Source organism: Fusarium keratoplasticum, chromosome 4 (genome assembly GCF_025433545.1).
Source record: "Fusarium keratoplasticum isolate Fu6.1 chromosome 4, whole genome shotgun sequence".
NCBI lineage: Eukaryota > Fungi > Ascomycota > Sordariomycetes > Hypocreales > Nectriaceae > Fusarium > Fusarium keratoplasticum.
The window spans coordinates 4,240,369-4,255,541 of record NC_070532.1 but is presented as its reverse complement, the minus strand read 5'-3'; the positions used below and the strand labels follow the sequence as shown (position 1 = coordinate 4,255,541).

The 15,173-nt window shown below is 54.1% G+C and overlaps 4 protein-coding genes and 1 pseudogene across 5 annotated transcripts, besides 1 other annotated feature; 1 reads left to right on the top strand and 4 right to left on the bottom strand.

Moving 5' to 3' along the window:
• Positions 1 to 186: 186 nt before the first annotated feature.
• NCS57_00635000 (J domain-containing protein) lies at positions 187 to 2,716 on the bottom strand (the record flags this gene model as incomplete). Its single annotated transcript, XM_053056240.1, has 4 exons — positions 187 to 527; positions 585 to 784; positions 838 to 2,005; positions 2,089 to 2,716. 4 exons carry the CDS (start codon positions 2,714 to 2,716, stop codon positions 187 to 189), a joined length of 2,337 nt encoding a protein of 778 aa, XP_052915195.1.
• Positions 2,717 to 7,274: 4,558 nt separating this feature from the next.
• NCS57_00634900 lies at positions 7,275 to 8,176 on the bottom strand (annotated as a pseudogene). The gene is made up of 2 exons: positions 7,744 to 8,176; positions 7,275 to 7,693 (listed from the first exon to the last, which is right to left on the bottom strand).
• Positions 7,275 to 8,176: a sequence feature.
• Positions 8,177 to 9,538: 1,362 nt separating this feature from the next.
• NCS57_00634800 (UDENN domain-containing protein) lies at positions 9,539 to 12,189 on the top strand (the record flags this gene model as incomplete). Its single annotated transcript, XM_053056239.1, has 3 exons — positions 9,539 to 10,417; positions 10,477 to 11,718; positions 11,767 to 12,189. 3 exons carry the CDS (start codon positions 9,539 to 9,541, stop codon positions 12,187 to 12,189), a joined length of 2,544 nt encoding a protein of 847 aa, XP_052915194.1.
• A 489-nt stretch (positions 12,190 to 12,678) lies between these two features.
• On the bottom strand, positions 12,679 to 13,645 carry NCS57_00634700 (S-formylglutathione hydrolase; the record flags this gene model as incomplete). The annotated part of the gene is made up of 3 exons (XM_053056238.1): positions 12,679 to 12,762; positions 12,812 to 12,916; positions 12,977 to 13,645. 3 exons carry the CDS (start codon positions 13,643 to 13,645, stop codon positions 12,679 to 12,681), a joined length of 858 nt encoding a protein of 285 aa, XP_052915193.1.
• Positions 13,646 to 14,126: 481 nt separating this feature from the next.
• NCS57_00634600 (uncharacterized protein) lies at positions 14,127 to 14,575 on the bottom strand (the record flags this gene model as incomplete). The annotated part of the gene is made up of 2 exons (XM_053056237.1): positions 14,127 to 14,435; positions 14,489 to 14,575. The coding sequence occupies 2 exons, from the start codon at positions 14,573 to 14,575 to the stop codon at positions 14,127 to 14,129; spliced, it is 396 nt and encodes a 131-aa protein (XP_052915192.1).
• Between the last annotated feature and the right edge of the window lie 598 nt (positions 14,576 to 15,173).

The window sequence follows — 15,173 nt, the reverse complement described above, 5'->3', positions numbered from 1 at the left end:
CTATCCCTCCCTCCGTGGCAGAACTATGAACAAAAGGGATGAGCCGGGTCTCTCCGTCCCGCAGCTCTGCCCTGTGCCTATCTCTCTCATCCTCTAGACTAGTCCCTGAAAAAAACGCCGCGGCAATGGTATTTGTGTAGCATGTGTGCAAGTGTCCCTCTGTGTGTAACATGATCAAGCACGTCTCTAGAACGTCGGCAACCGGTCTCCGCCGGGGTGCCGGACGCGTCTCATACAAATGTAAATGAACCCAATGCCCACCAGAGCCAGGAGCACCACTTGCGCTGGAAGTAAGACGGCAGCGGCCAGGAACACCGTGCCGTATCGCCGTACTGTGTCAACGAGCCGATCATGGGCCTCTCGGCGCTGCTCGATATGATCTCGGAGCTTGCTGTTCTTGGGGGCTCCTGCTCGTGGGTTCTCGGCAAAGGGGGCTTTATAGTCGTCATCATCGTCATGCTCTTCCTCTTCCTCTTCGTCGTCCGTTGTATCGTACTCTCGATCCTCAGAGTCTTGGTCTGAGTCGGCTGGTCATGAAAAGTTGAAGCCGCCGGGGTAACCACCACGTTGTTGTCGAGGATCACCGCCAAAGCTGAAGCTGGCACCGCCGCCAGGGAAACCGCCCGCTGACCGGAAGCCACCGCCGCCGAAGCCGCCCTGGCCACCCATCATGTTGAACAGAATCTCGGGGTCGATGCCGCCCATGCCTCCACCCATGCCGCCTCCGCCGAACATGTCGTTGGGATCGACGAGGTCATCACCATTATCATAACGGGCTCGCTTCCTGTGGAGTTTGTTAGCACATGCCTCTGCTTCATCTGGGGAGGGTGTTCTTACTGAGGGTCGCTCAAGGTTTCATAGGCTTCCTGCAAGTCCTTGAACTTCTCCTCGGCGTGGGGATCACCGGGGTTCTTGTCGGGGTGGAGCTTGACAGCCATCTTGCGGTAGGCTCGCTTGATTTCGTCGGGTGTGGCTGTCTTCTCAACGCCTACGATCTTATAGTAGTCCTTTCGCTGAGACTTCTTCAGCTCCAGCTCCGCCCTGCGGATTTCCCTTAGGACTGAACGGTCCTCGGGGTCGAATTCTTGGACTGTCTTCCACTCCTTCACAGCATCCTCCCATCTCTCTGCACCGCCCAACGCGTTGGCCTTGGTCTTGCGAGCCTTGGTGTAGCCAGGATCGAGGCTAATGGCGCGTTCGCAGTCAGCGATGGCATCATCAAACTGCTTAAGCTTGATCTTGCACTGCGCCCGGTTCTGTAGCAGCTTCGCATTCATGTTCTTATTGGAGGGGTCAATCTCCAGGGCATTGGTGTACTTTTGGATGGCATCCTCCAGACGACCAGCCTTGAAGTCGGCATTGCCATCCTCCTTCATGCGGTCAAGTCTCTGCACAATTCTGAGCCACTTGACTGCATCACGGAAGTCGGGGTCGCAGCTAATGGCCATACGGAAGCATTGGATAGCCTTTTCGTTGTCTCCCTGGCCGTACAGCACGCGTCCACGAAGGACAAGTGCCTCGGGATCCTGGTTGTTGTGTCGCAGCAGAGACATGGCAATGTTCTGCGCCTCGCCCAGGGAGTTCTCACGTCCCATCAGGAGATAGGCCTCTCCCCGCATCAACTGCCACTTGCGGGGCTTGGTGACGCTGGGGCCGAGGCCACGCTCAGCCAGGTCAAGAGCGTGAAGAACCATGGACATTCCAGATCCAGAACCTCGCTGAAGGGTGTTGCGAGCTGACTCAATATGGTGCAGCATCTCCTTGGCCGGGGCCATATCCTTGGCAGATGGGGGAGGGTCAATGCGGCTAAAGGTTGTCATGGCTTCCTCCGGGCGGCCTAGGCCGGTGTAGATGCGGGCAAGACGCAGGAGGATCTTGGCATTCTGGGGGTCATAGTCGGCAGCCCGGGAGCAATCCTCAAGAGCATGCTCGTATTGACCATTAGACATGTAAGCAGCAGCTCGGTTGCCTAGATAGGTGGCATCGAAAGGGAATAGGTCGACAGCTACAGAAAAATGTCAGCAATCTGAAGGCTGACCTCAGGCCCGAGATAGTCGAATGAGCAACGCTTCTCAGATAAAATCATACCTTTGCTGTACTGCTCGATAGCCTTGAAATAGTTTCTGTCCTTGAAGAAACGGTTTCCGGCAGCCTTGTAGGATTCGGCATCATCCTTTGGCGTAGGAGTCGGGCTGGAGGGGTTGGACTTGTGGGGAGGAGGAGGGGGGGCGCCATCATGAGTAGAGCCGTTGGGAATAGGCACCGAAAAGTTGGTCTGGGCGGAAGGGTTCGGAGGAGTGGTAGCTCGGGCGCCGTTGACAGGCTCGCCGTCGATATCCATAGAGCTGCCGTTCATGGCGGCGGCGAGAGCAGACAGGCGTTTGCGCTCTTCGGGTGGGAGGTTGAGCGGGTGAGTGGCGGGCTCGTATTTAGGCCGGCGGGAGGAGCGGTGGCCCGCGTCGGTAGAATGCCTCGAGAGTCTAGACGAGTGTGAAGACTTGTTTGACTCTGCGTAAGAGGCAGGCCTGGATGATCTCCTAGATGAAGAAGATTTTGTCGGAGATCGTGTGGGCGACGAAGACTCCGAGTGCGACTGAGCGGTATCGTCACGTTCACGGTCGTCGAGACTCGAATGCTCGTTTGCTCCGTTGGTGGGCTTCCTTGAGGAAGACGTGGAAGATGATGGCTTCTTGCCGCTACCAAAGAAGTTCTTCATTTGTGCCAGAGAAATCGATACGGATGGAAGAATTCCCAAGAATCCCCGTAACAAGGTTATGCCGGATACCTCACTGCCTGACTCGATGCCCTAAACGGGCGTTAGGAAAAAAACCGATTTTTTTTTTCGGGGCCGCGTCTCCAGTGGCTCCGGGAACAGTCGAGGTGCGGCTCGGGGGCGGCTCTGAACCTAAAAGGGGGGTGTGCGTGTGGGAGAAGCAGAGGGAGCCGGACTAGGTAGGGGTAGAGCAGAAGGGGGCAGTTGTATGTGACGGGGAGAGTTGACGGGATGGCGATTGTAGACTGGTGGTGATGGAGTGAGCAACTGGACCCAGACAGCCAAGCCAGGCAGAAAGACAAGAAGGAGACAGGACAGGACAGATCAGAGATGACGGACAGGAAAGCGAAAAAGAGATGATCAAAAAGTAAAGAGCTGGGGGGCAGGGGAGGATGAAAGATGAAGGAGAAATTGACCCTTGACCTTGGACCACCAGTGACGGTGACTGGGAGACAGTCAGTGACGAGTGACAAGCGACGACGGCCAGCCGATTTATCAGCTGGGGCCCGCGCCTGGTCTGGTCTTAGGTTGTCTTGGTCTTGATCTCAAGTGGTTTGGTCTGCACAATTAATGGGCGCCCGGGCACAATTGGCACCTTGTTTCTCCAGGGTCTTTCCAGCCTGACGGGAGACGGGAAGCAATTTGGGCCTGTGTGAGACTGCGTGTCAATGTTGATGACTTCCTAGATGGGGCAGACGGTTGGCTAGTCCAGGCTAATCCGTCCCATTTTCAACCTGTCGGCTTCCTCGCTGCCATGTCCACAGCATCCAAGAGCAAGTCGAAGAAGAAAGAAAAAAAAGAAAAAGGCTGGAGCCCTGCGAAGGCTGACTGGCTGTTCAGTGACGGGAGCCTGAGCGTCTTGCTGATGGATGGGGCTTGGCTGGGCTCCAGCTTGATCACCTATTGAAGAAGGAAATTGTGACTGGACTGGCCTTGCTGAGGGCCCGGGGGGCATGGCAAAGCCGAATCGCAGGTCTCGGAGACCGGGTGACACGCTGTCAGACCGCCTGCCGTGCGAGTACCCGGTACTTGCACCCCCGGACAAGGCCACCACGCGCTTCCCACCCCCACCACGAACAGAGCAGCCAGCCAAACTGCAGGCAAAGGGCCAATGAAACAAGGACCAGGTACGATGAGGAAATGGATCAAACGGCGAGGCAGGCAAAAGGGCATGAAAGGGGTCTCTCGTTCATGACGACGGAGGGAACAGGCGGGCTGTGTTGAGGCGCCGCGTTTGTGTGTGAGGTGTCCATACGGAGCGGTGCATAGGTGGCCACCCAAGCCGAGTTGGGCTTACAACACAACACCACGCAACACGATGAGGAGGCTGGGAACTGACTATCTGTCAATCGACTCTTGGTTGAAAGTTGGTCATGGATTGATGGATGGATGACACTTTAAAAGACACTCAAGTGTGACAGAGAGTGCGTTTACAAGGTTGTGCATGCCGTGTCTTTTCCGAATGAATCAATTCTAAACATCAATACACATCACCGCCAGACCCGATAACTATCAAGCGCATCTCAAACTCCCACCCCGCGTCGGCTCGACTAAGTTTAGTGCCCGCCATACACTCGGGAAAGCATCATTGAAGCGGGCGGTAAATCCAAGTGCTTGTATCGAGGAGTTGCGCTTAGCCGGACGTCATTCTAGAAGGTTCAGTGGGGCCGCTTCCCAGGACCCTGCTAGCAAGTAATACGGGATCCCACGGCCTGGACCAACACACCCACCCGCCCGTCCTCCGGCCACCGGAACCCAGCGGCTGCTGCCTCTTCTTCAACGGCTTCAACTCTTCTGTTGGAGGGGCGGGGAGGCCGGGATCCCTGCCAGGGTCTCTTTCGCTTGGCTGCAAATCACAAGAGCCCGCCGGGCCCCCGGATTCTATTCCCTTACCTTCCAGCGCGTGTCAGCCTGAGCCATCCTCCAGTCCGTTCCCTTTCCTTCGTGACTGGTCACTGCTTGACCCGCGCGCCCCGTGCTGTCAGCCAAAATCCCATAGGAGTGGTTGTTGGTTGTAAATTCTACCAATGCCAACAATTCGGCAGTAACAACGGCATGGGCCTCATGCATAGCATGCATTGCCCGAGGTGTAATTGTCCGGGCCAAACACGGTGGAGGTCAATCCCAATGCCAATACCAATGCCGACTCGAAAGACACTTGAAGGACTGTCGCATGTCAGGCATATACCTGTCGCAAATCACATGTGTCCTTGGTGTTCTAAAAGACCATCCTGCAAGTCAGCTCCTTGAACGTGTCCGAATGCCTACCTCCTAAGCAATCGTCAATGCTTATCAAGGCGCTTTAAACGAGGTGGAATAAGTTTTGATGCTTTACATTCATACGTCATTGTCCCCTTTGCAAGGTGAATATCCAACAGGTACAATGGCGTCCCCATTACCACATGCCCTCGGAGTCCAAGACCCAAACTGCGGGATAGAAGAGACTGTGTAATTGAAACGTAGATAGTACGTCCGATTCTCTTTATCTTACAATTCCTTTGCCTGTGATTGCGAGTCAATTGACAACATCCCTCAAGCTCGCGTTGCCCCTTCGCCGTCTAACGTGCTACCTTACCGGCAGTGTGTCAGCGTGGGTTGATCATTCTTTGCCAAAGGCAGCCTGTCACTACCATGAGGAAAATGGTGAAAGTATCTCTTGTCAGCGAGTCACGGCCACTTTCTATTGCGGTGTTGACTTGACGTCCATGGATCCTAGGCCAGTGTTGTGGATCCGGTTGCTAGAACCTCGTGTCAAGATGGATGTGAAGGTGGAAATAACCCTCTCCTGAGCCATCAACTATAGCCCCAACCAGCAGATATTATACAGTTTCGTTGATATTGTGCTTTTTGATATAGTTGAAGCCCGGCCCTTGACAGGATAACTGAGCCGGAAGACAGTATACAGTTTCAGCGTAGAAGGGTTGTCCCAAGGCCCGGTTGCGAAGGAGTTATTGAAAATGATCATTTTCGCTTAGAATAGTTTCTGAATTTGTGCCTGTAGCTATATTGTACTAGTGAGGGATGTTGAAAACCTCGAGTACCTGGAACACTTGAACTCATGTTAGCTCCCAAGGGTGTGATGATGGCTGGCAGATGACAAAATGAGCAATTCGCAGATAAAGTAACCGGCAGGAAACAAACGTCGCATGGTTTCCTCAACCCGGTTCCATTCTAGCCCCATAGAATTAACAATGACTACGCCTCGCTGAATACTCAACGATCGTGCAACTCTGTGCCCTCGTTATGGGTAACTCAGGGCATAATTCCCGGAATAAGTAAGGTGGTATGCCGCAAGTAAGGATGAAAAGAAGCAGTTGTTATGAATACTTATAAGACTCAGGCCTTTGATTACTCGCTGCGTTTGAGTTGTCCGCTCCCAGGCAGAGAAAGCGAACTCACCAACATGAAGGGGTATTCATGAGATAGCCCATATTCCACAGCTTACCCAACGAGCTAAGGAATCAGCAATTACACTATAACTCTGGCAAGAAGCTTCAAGGTTTTCTATAGCCTAAAGTGGCGTTCACTTGTTCTGTAATACCTGGGTCGACATCCCTCACTGATGAGAACAACATGGCTTTGACCTTGAGGTTATTCTCTGCGCTCAACGTATAAATATTTTTGTACGCATAGAATACTTAGTCTTGCATCAAGGTTATTCGATCTCTCAACTTTACCTCGGCAGCAGCACCGGAGCGAGCCATCAACTCCAGGGGCACGACATGCTAGGCATTCAGGGTACTGAAACGAGTGAAAACATATGCTGGGATTGGAAAGACTCGATCAAACATTTACCATCCATGCCCCGGATCATTCTTCTCTTGGAAGCGCTCTTAACTCATTTATGGCGAACTAAGACAGCGGTACGGATAACTTGAACCCGTGGAGAGTCCGGCATGCAGTGACTTGGAGTGTATGGCAGTTTCCGAGACACCAATACAGGCCAGGCTTCTTCGGAAGCAGCAGACATTAAAGCATTTGCTAAGATTAACAGAAAAGGCACGGTTTGAGTGGTCGCTTGTGCCATTGTGCCTACTGTGAGACGATTTATAGAAGAGATATTTTGAAAGAACTCACCAATACCTTGGAACGCAATGATCAGAACGACCAAATAAACTAGGGAGACTACTGTTCCTAAGATACCTCGAGGCTGGGTGTCGAGAAGGGCAGATGCTGTCTTAGTAGGTATGGTATCGTTAAGATTTCTGGATTGACTGGAAAATGATGGGTAGAGGCCAGTCAGATAGAGCCCCTTTACCCAACGAAGGCAACCATTGGGGCTATTCGATATACTCCGTACAAGCCTGTAAGATAGGGTATCGCGCGGTAATTGAGGTGTAGTCTAGCCAAATAGGCCGAACCAACGTAAGGTGTGCGGTAATTACTCGTGTTCTCATTCGATGACTTATGCTATTCCCAAATCCATTGCCCAAACCGTTTCCAAACCGAATCAACCTTTTCCAAACCAAACCCCTAACTTACACCATGACCAGAGAACTGCTCAATCCTCAGAGTTTTCGTTCGAGTTGCCTTCCGAACCATTGTTGGAGCCCATGATGGAATGGACGAAGTCCTGGTACTTGAAGACCTCGCCTCGCTTGGCACCAATGTGAGCATTCATGTTGCGGTTGAAGGCCCGACGGCCGGTGAATCCATTCATGATCTTATCCACCTCGTTTGCCGTCAGAGATCTCTGACCGGGTTCGGGCGCCGTCTCCAGGAGTGCATTGCGCAGCTCGGCCAGGTCTATCTGGCCGCTGTCGTCATCATCAAACGCTGAGAAGGCGGAGAGGAGCTCGGCACTGGGCGAGAGAGCTGCGAGGGCATCGGCGAGGGAGTTGAGGAATACCGCAAGGGTGATGGTCTGGGGCGCGGAAGGGGGGAAGAATTTTGATACATCTGCTGGGTGTGAAGGAAGACCTTGTTATGATGTTAGTCGCCGTTGTCTTGACCGATATCATAGTCCTTACCTAGTTGGCTGAGCATATCGGCAACGTCTTCTCGGTTGACAACTCCATCACAGTCCCGATCCAAGATTTGAAACCCATCTCGCAGTGTACGAACCTGAGTAGGCTGCAGTTGAGACAGCGCATTGCCATTGCCAAGCGTCTTTGAAACTGGTGTGCGCGGTGACGCGCCAATGCGTGAAGGAGATGTAGGCATATCGTCGGCTACTGGGGTCTTGGGCTTGGGTGTCCAGCTGGGCTGCGTGCTCGTGGGAGTGGTCGGTCTAGCGAATCGTGATGTCGCGCCAAAAGGTCCAGCCTTGGTCGGCGATCCAGTGGGAGTAATGTGTCGGAGGGGAGAGGGCGAGGCAGGGGACTCGGGTCTGCGAAAGGGGGAGCTGCGGGTGGGAGAAGAGCCATATCCCAAGGGAGAAGGCTTATATGTGGCCGGTACAGACTGGAAACGGCCGTGTTAGCAGGAACGAGCGCGCTTGCCAGGGATTGTTCGTCATAGAAGTGCACCATTGTCTTGTACGTGGGTCCGGAGGGACGAGCGGAGAAGGGATATTAACAGGTCGAAGGGGAGACGAAGAGGATAGGAGTTGGTGTGAGTTTAACGGTTAAGGAAGGTATCGGTATAGTTGCAAGTAATGGGGCGGGTCTGAAATGGCGATGTGCACCGGTTTCGTCACTCGAGGGGAACTGAAGTTGTAGATACAGCCTGATTCCCAAAGTAAACAAATGGTGTCACGGCGGTTGGTTCCTGGGGAGATGCAAGAGGATGCCCCACCACTCACCAGCCACTCACCAGCCACAGGCAATTGTTAAAGCCACATGCAGCAACGAAAGAGCCAAGCCCAATCCGGGGTGCGAAAAAGCGTGGAAGGCATGGCGCTCGCATGGCGCTAGGGGCTTGCCGACAGAAGAGGAGGCCACCTAGATGGCCCAAGCGCCTTCAACCACCAGCTGATACCGTGATTCAGGGGACCGACCCTTTGCTGTTGTGACTTTTCAGTGGTTGATGGTCGTCCTCGGTGACACTTTTAGTGGTTCAGGAGGCTTGCTGGTGTTTCTCCAGGGGCCCAATGACCTACTGAACCCTTCAAGTTCAGCGATGGAGCAGTCTAGGGGCGACTGTCGCGCATCCAATGAGGCCAGGGAAGGCGAAACCGAGCTCGAGCCCACCGAACCATTTTCAGGGGCTGATCGCTAGGCGATTGAGGGGGGGGCTTCAAGGCTGGCGGCTGGAGGGTCGAGGCTGGAACTGGAACCACAACCTTTGACCTCTTGACGACCTACTAATTAATCGGTTTCAATCACAGGTGCCAATTGCTTCAAATCGCCAAGACCGCTACCTACGGAGGCGGGCTGTCACCTGGGGATTCAGCTCTTGGCTAAGCTTGTCTTTCTCTTCCACTTGGACGGTCTGTGTCCCGCCCTTGGAAATCAAAGACTCCATCCCCGTCTGGGTTGCGCCCACTTGTGGCAGACCATGTCTCGGTTGCAGCTTTCTCTCTGAATCAATCCCGTTGTTCTGCTAGTGGTGCTACTCGCGTCTTCGGCTCCGGGCTCTTTTGAGTAGAGCTGAGTGACGCTCAAAGTGGAACAAGTGTCGATCCCACTGCGCATTACACCGCATCTCGTCGACTCGTATCGGCCCTCCCGACTCGGACTCGCAGCGCAACATCGCCCGATCCGGAGCCTACAGAGGCTGCCGAGCTTGCGCAGGACGAGGGAGGCAGGCAAGACTTCTACAGTCGTGTCTCGTCGCCCCAGCTGGACTTGATTCCGTCTTCGGACTTGTCCATCCGCTTCCGCCATGGCCTCGTTCCAGTCGACGCTGCCGTACCTGACCAGGACGGTCAGTAACAACACCAACACCAACACCAACAGCAGCCATAATCATAACCATAGCAACTACTCCAATGGGTCGTTACCCAACCGACGCACCTCCCTAGCCTCCTTCCACTCGTCTCGCCCGGAATCGCAAATGTCACAAACCTCGCCGCCTCCCTCGAGGTCACCGCTTCCTCCTGGCCTCGAAGGCGATCACATTTCAGACCCCAACTCTCAGTCCAAGACTCCCTCGAGCGGCCTCTCCTCGCAGCACTCGTCTCTGTCGGCGCCGCGTCGCACGAACCCCCACGCACGACCCTCACGAAAGCTTCGTTCGCAGTATCCGCGGAGCTCAACCGAGAACCATGTCGAATATATCCTCGTCGCCTCCTTTGATATCGACCGGGGCCCTGTTATGGAACATCAGTATCCAGTTGCGATCACTGGAGATGAGAATATGCTTGCCGAGCTGATGTTGCCCGACCAAGCCCACGCCCGTAATCAGGATTGGACCATCTTTTTCTTGCACAAGGATACTAGTCAGGAGGAAGAGGACGAGGAGCGCAAAGCCAAGGAAGAACGGAGGAGACGGCGCAAGAGGCGGCGCGATAGGGCAGCTGGCATAATAGACGAGGAGGACGAGGAGGCGGAAGATGACTTACTGGAAGATGACTGGGACGATGAGGAGGACGACGATGACGACGATTCGTCTACCGATAGCGAACCCGAAGGCGGAGAAGGACCGCCACTGATCTATGTTCTAAATCTGGTCAACACTAAGCATGACAAGTCGGTAAAGCGAGGAGCCATTGTCAAAGCCATGGCCATCTGCACGCGCCATCCCTTCCTGCATATATACAAGGCAAGTAGCCTTCCCGCGCAACTCTTGTGGCCGCGGACACCTGCTGACCACCCCTCTAGCCGTTATTGTTATTGGCGTTGGAAGAGTACTTCAAGGCGCCTGTGCCCGAGACGTTGGCCATGCTATACGAGTCGGTCAACGCCATGGACCTGTCCCTGATGCCCAAGCTGAGCCTCCTTGAGCGGCACCTGCTGCAGGCGAGCGACAATAAGGATCTCTTTGTGGAAAAGTTTGAGCAGATGATCCAGATGCGGATAGCCGAAGACCAGAGTGAGGAGGCGGCAGACCAGTCATTGGATGCGACTCGGAGCCCGACGAAGCTGACTGGTATATCGAGGGCCGGCACCAAGGCCCATGTCGAGGGTGGCCAGTCGATTTACTCGGTTCCCCGCGACACGCATGAGTTTGAGAGCAAGGTCATGTACAAGGGCATTCCTATTCCCATCAAAGTGCCTGTGGCCGTCATGCCCGAGACGGTGGGTGACTTCTCGCTCATCAAGCTCATCCAGAACTTTTCGGATTCGCACCAGAAGACGCCTCAGCCATTTGCGCTGCACCCTCACCTTACCACGAATGGCATCAACACGCACCCCATTATCGTGCTAGCCAATGCGCTGTTGACGCAAAAGAGGATCATCTTTCTGGGCTACAACATGCCCTCAGGAGAGGTCGCTGAAGCTGTCCTGGCAGCGTGTGCCCTTGCGTCTGGCGGCATCTTGCGCGGATTCACACGGCACGCCTTCCCTTACACTGACTTGACAAAGATTGACGACCTGCTCAATGTCCCTGGATTCATCGCCGGTGTGACAAATCCTACCTTTGAGCACCACCCCGAATGGTGGGACGTTCTGTGTGATCTGCCCAGCGGACGGGTAAAGATCAGTACAAAGATTGATCCTGCTCCAGTGACAGAAGGCCTGTTATACTTTCAGCAGCAAAACTCTGCTTTTGCCGGTGTAGCCAGCGGTACTACAAACACTACTCAGGACTACACCGGCGACAATGCCTTTATGGCCGACATCTTAAGGAGCATTGCAGCGAGACACGGTGAGCGTGTGATTAGGGCAAAATGGCGTGACTGGGTTGGCAAGTTTACCCAGATCGCGGCCAAGTTTGAGGAGAGCGTCTATGGCGCGAGCGCCTTGTACATCGGGGGTGAGGATCAGGACTTGATGCCACCCGGTGCGAATGGGCATGGCTACGTTTGGGCAGATGACACGGCGAAGCATAAGGAGCTCGCCGGTAATGTGACCAGAATCGAAGGATGGCGCAACACCCGCAGCTATTACAGCTTCATCCAGGTAAGGCAACCATTTAAAGAAGACTGGGACATTGCTAACAAGGTGCAGGATCTGGCTCAGATCTATACCGTCAGGCCACTCAAGGGCCTTGACCTCGCTCATCTTCATGACCGTCTGCGCATGCAACGTCTCACGCCGGCACAGAGCCGGGACATTTATCTAACAGTGTCCAAACACGTCCATACGTACGACGAGATTTGCCTGCTTCTGAGTGTCGCACCTGAGTCCCACGCGGGACTCTTCTATCTCGCTCTCGGCCTGTTCCACAAGGACCGCGAAGTACGCATCAAGACGGCCGATCTCCTAGAACGTATCGCCGAGCATGAGGCCGGCCAGCACTGGTGGAAGAGTCTGAGCCGTTTCGAGAAGCTCGCCTACATGCGTCTCCGTCGAGAGCTCGACGCCGAGCTCCGGGCCAAGCTGGAGAAAGAAGGTCTCGGCAACCCAGAGGTGGACAAGAGGATCAGTTAGATATTCTTTGGGGGAGATTTTGTTTGGGCGGAGTACTGTATTGGCGGCGAATTTACCTGCGGTGCCATCCATGTTTGCTGGGAGGCTTCCATGATTCATGTGGGCGGCGTTGTCAAGATTCGCGGGGAAAAGGGGGTAAAGTCATGGGATGGGTTCTATATTCAATTCGGGTTTGAAGGGAGCATATGATTGCGGAGCGAAACGGGACCGAACATTGTTTTGTTTGTTTGTTTGTTTCACTTGCTTTTTTGGATTCATCAAGCCTAAAGGGGGCGAAGGGCATCCCCTTATCTCAACTAGAATCTCGTGCCATGGTGTAGTAGACATGGCTGATGCTGTCGAGAGACTTGCCTGTCTCGACTGTACATATACACCCTGCTCACAGGGGAGGGGCTTTATCTCAAGGCGGCGCCGCAAATAAAAATTCAACCGATATTTCAACATGTTGCTTTCGTGTCTTTCACCGTTTTACAGCGCACTGCGTGGTAGTCACAAAAGACCGAGAGCCTTGGCGGCGTGCTTGACGTGGTCCTCGCCAAAGGTGGAGATGAAGAAGTACGAGTGGTCGTAGCCCTGGTAATTGTCAGTTGATTGTATTTGAGCAGCTCAGGGGAATACAAACATCTCGGTAGCGGACGTTGAGACCCTCAATGCCAGCCTCCTTGACGGCCTTTTCGAGGTTCTCGGGGAGAAGCTGGCCCGCCTTGTAAAAGTTATCGGCAGTACCCTAATGGATCACATCAGTCTGAGTCCCATTCTGCCAAGGTTTTTCTCAAGCGAAACTCACCACGTCAATCAGAGCGGGGAAGTGGCCCTTCCAGCTCTTGACGAGCTCGGTGGCGTCGTGCTTCTTCCACTCCTCCTTGTCGTCGCCGAAGTAGCCCGAGAAGGCCTTGTCACCCCAGGGGCACTTGGAAGGGTTGGAGATGGGGGCCCAGGCGCTGACGCTCTTGTACTTGCCCGGGTTCTTGAGGAAGAGGGTCAGGGCGCCGTGGCCGCCCATCGAGTGGCCCGAGATGGACACGCGAGAGGAGTCGAGCTCCTTGAACTCCTGGAAGATGAGGTCGTGCAGCTCCTTGGAGACGTACGACTCCATGTTGTAGTTCTTGCTCCAGGGGTCCTTGGTGGCATCGATGTAGAAGCCCGCGGCGCTGCCAAAGTCCCATGAGTCGTGCTCACCGGGGAGGTCAAGACCTCGGGGAGAGGTGTCTGGGTAGAGGAGAGCGAGGCCGAGGCTGGAGGCGTGGGCGTGCAGGAAGCCCTTCTCGGTGACATTGTCGGGGGAGCAGGTGAGGCCCGAGAGGTAGATGAGGAGGGGAGCGGGTTTGGAGGATGAGGCTGAGGGGGGAAGATAGAGGGTCGCGTTCATGGGGGTTCCCGTGACGGAGGATTGGTGAGTGAGCTTGAGAAAGCGGCCACCGAAGCTGGTGATGGTTGCGTTGGTGGTGAAGGCCATGATGGGCGACAGTATTAGGTACTTGGGAGATACACAGGCAATTGAAGAATCAAGATGTAGCTTGGGGGGTATATAAGTCAAGTTTAAGGAAGAAAACAAGTCCAAGTGCCTGATGACGACGTGAAGAAAGAAGAAATAGGTAGTTATTAGAAAGAACCTAGAGCTAAGTACCGAGAAGAGGGGGAAGCTTTTGAGGGGCAGTTTACAGTGTATCCGGGGTTACCCCACCATCCGTCATTGAGAGCGAATGCCGAATTATCTCCCCGATCTGCAACTTTTATGTGTTTTTCCCCGCCCCGGAATCCGGAACCCCCTCCGTGTCCGGCTTCCAATCAATCAAAACGATAACACCTTGTGCCGGTGATTTCCTCCGTGCTCCGGGCCCCTTGGCCGTACCAGGAAAAGACAGCCGTGAACTCCACATTAGAACCATAACCATCAATCATGACAACATTTTTTTTTTTTGCTGGCGCCTTTTATCTCAAGGAAGAGGAGAAGGCTTCCGCTTCTCGAAGCAGTCAAAGCTCTGGAACAGAGTGTCCCACCCGATGGCGCTGATGTTGTACTTGTGCTCGTAGTTGAAGTCGACCTTGCCAAAGGTGCAGCCCGTGGGGCTCTTGCAGATGCCGCCGCAGTCGTACACGCGAGGGTAGCAGGCAAAGTTCTCGCCGTCCGGGGCGAACGTCTTGACGTTCTTGTAGAATGGGGGAGGCAGCTGGTGGCACTTTTCGAGCTTGTAGACCTCGTAGTGGCAGGTTCCTGTTGCGTTGGCTCCGGTGCACATGAGGACCTGGGAGTTAAAGGTTAGCGTTGCCGATAGAGATGAGTGAAGAGAGGACTTACACCTCCGAGCTCGCGCTTGTGGATTGGGGATGCAGAGACCGCCGAAGCGGAGACGAGGACTGAGGCAGCGACCGAAGACAGCTTCATGGTGGACAAATGTCTTTGATTTGGCGATTAAAAAATTGCAACAAGAGGCTTTGTTGTCTGAGATGAAGAGTAGAAATTATGAGTCAAGTTCTCTGTAGAGGCTGGAAGTTATTGTTGCTGCTGGAGACGCAGTGTAGATATACTCCTTCGTTGGCTGTTTGTTTGGTAAGTTTTTGGTGTACCAACCACCCTCTTAACAAACACGCGATGGATGCGCAAACCAACCTCTTTTATAATAAACGTGCAACAAACAATATCCAATCCTTTACTATTTTCGCCTCTGCACGACTCGTGTGATTAGTCGCAAACTTCATGCCCGTTCGCTAATTATTTCCGCCGACGTCATGTCAATCAGACGGGGCCCTCTGCATTTTCCCCGCAGACGGCCGGGGCAACACGATGCGCATACTCTCTCCTGCCCTCAACAGATCTACGAGCCACGACCGTCACGTCACAGTCTCCTGCTTCGGGCCTAACGCCCCAAGGTTGGGAAAAGCATCCTCTGGCACGTGGTTGGGCCGATCCATTTGCTCGCCACAAAAAGTACACAACAACACATGAAGGGTAAACAGTAACAAGCCACATGCGGGTCGGACCC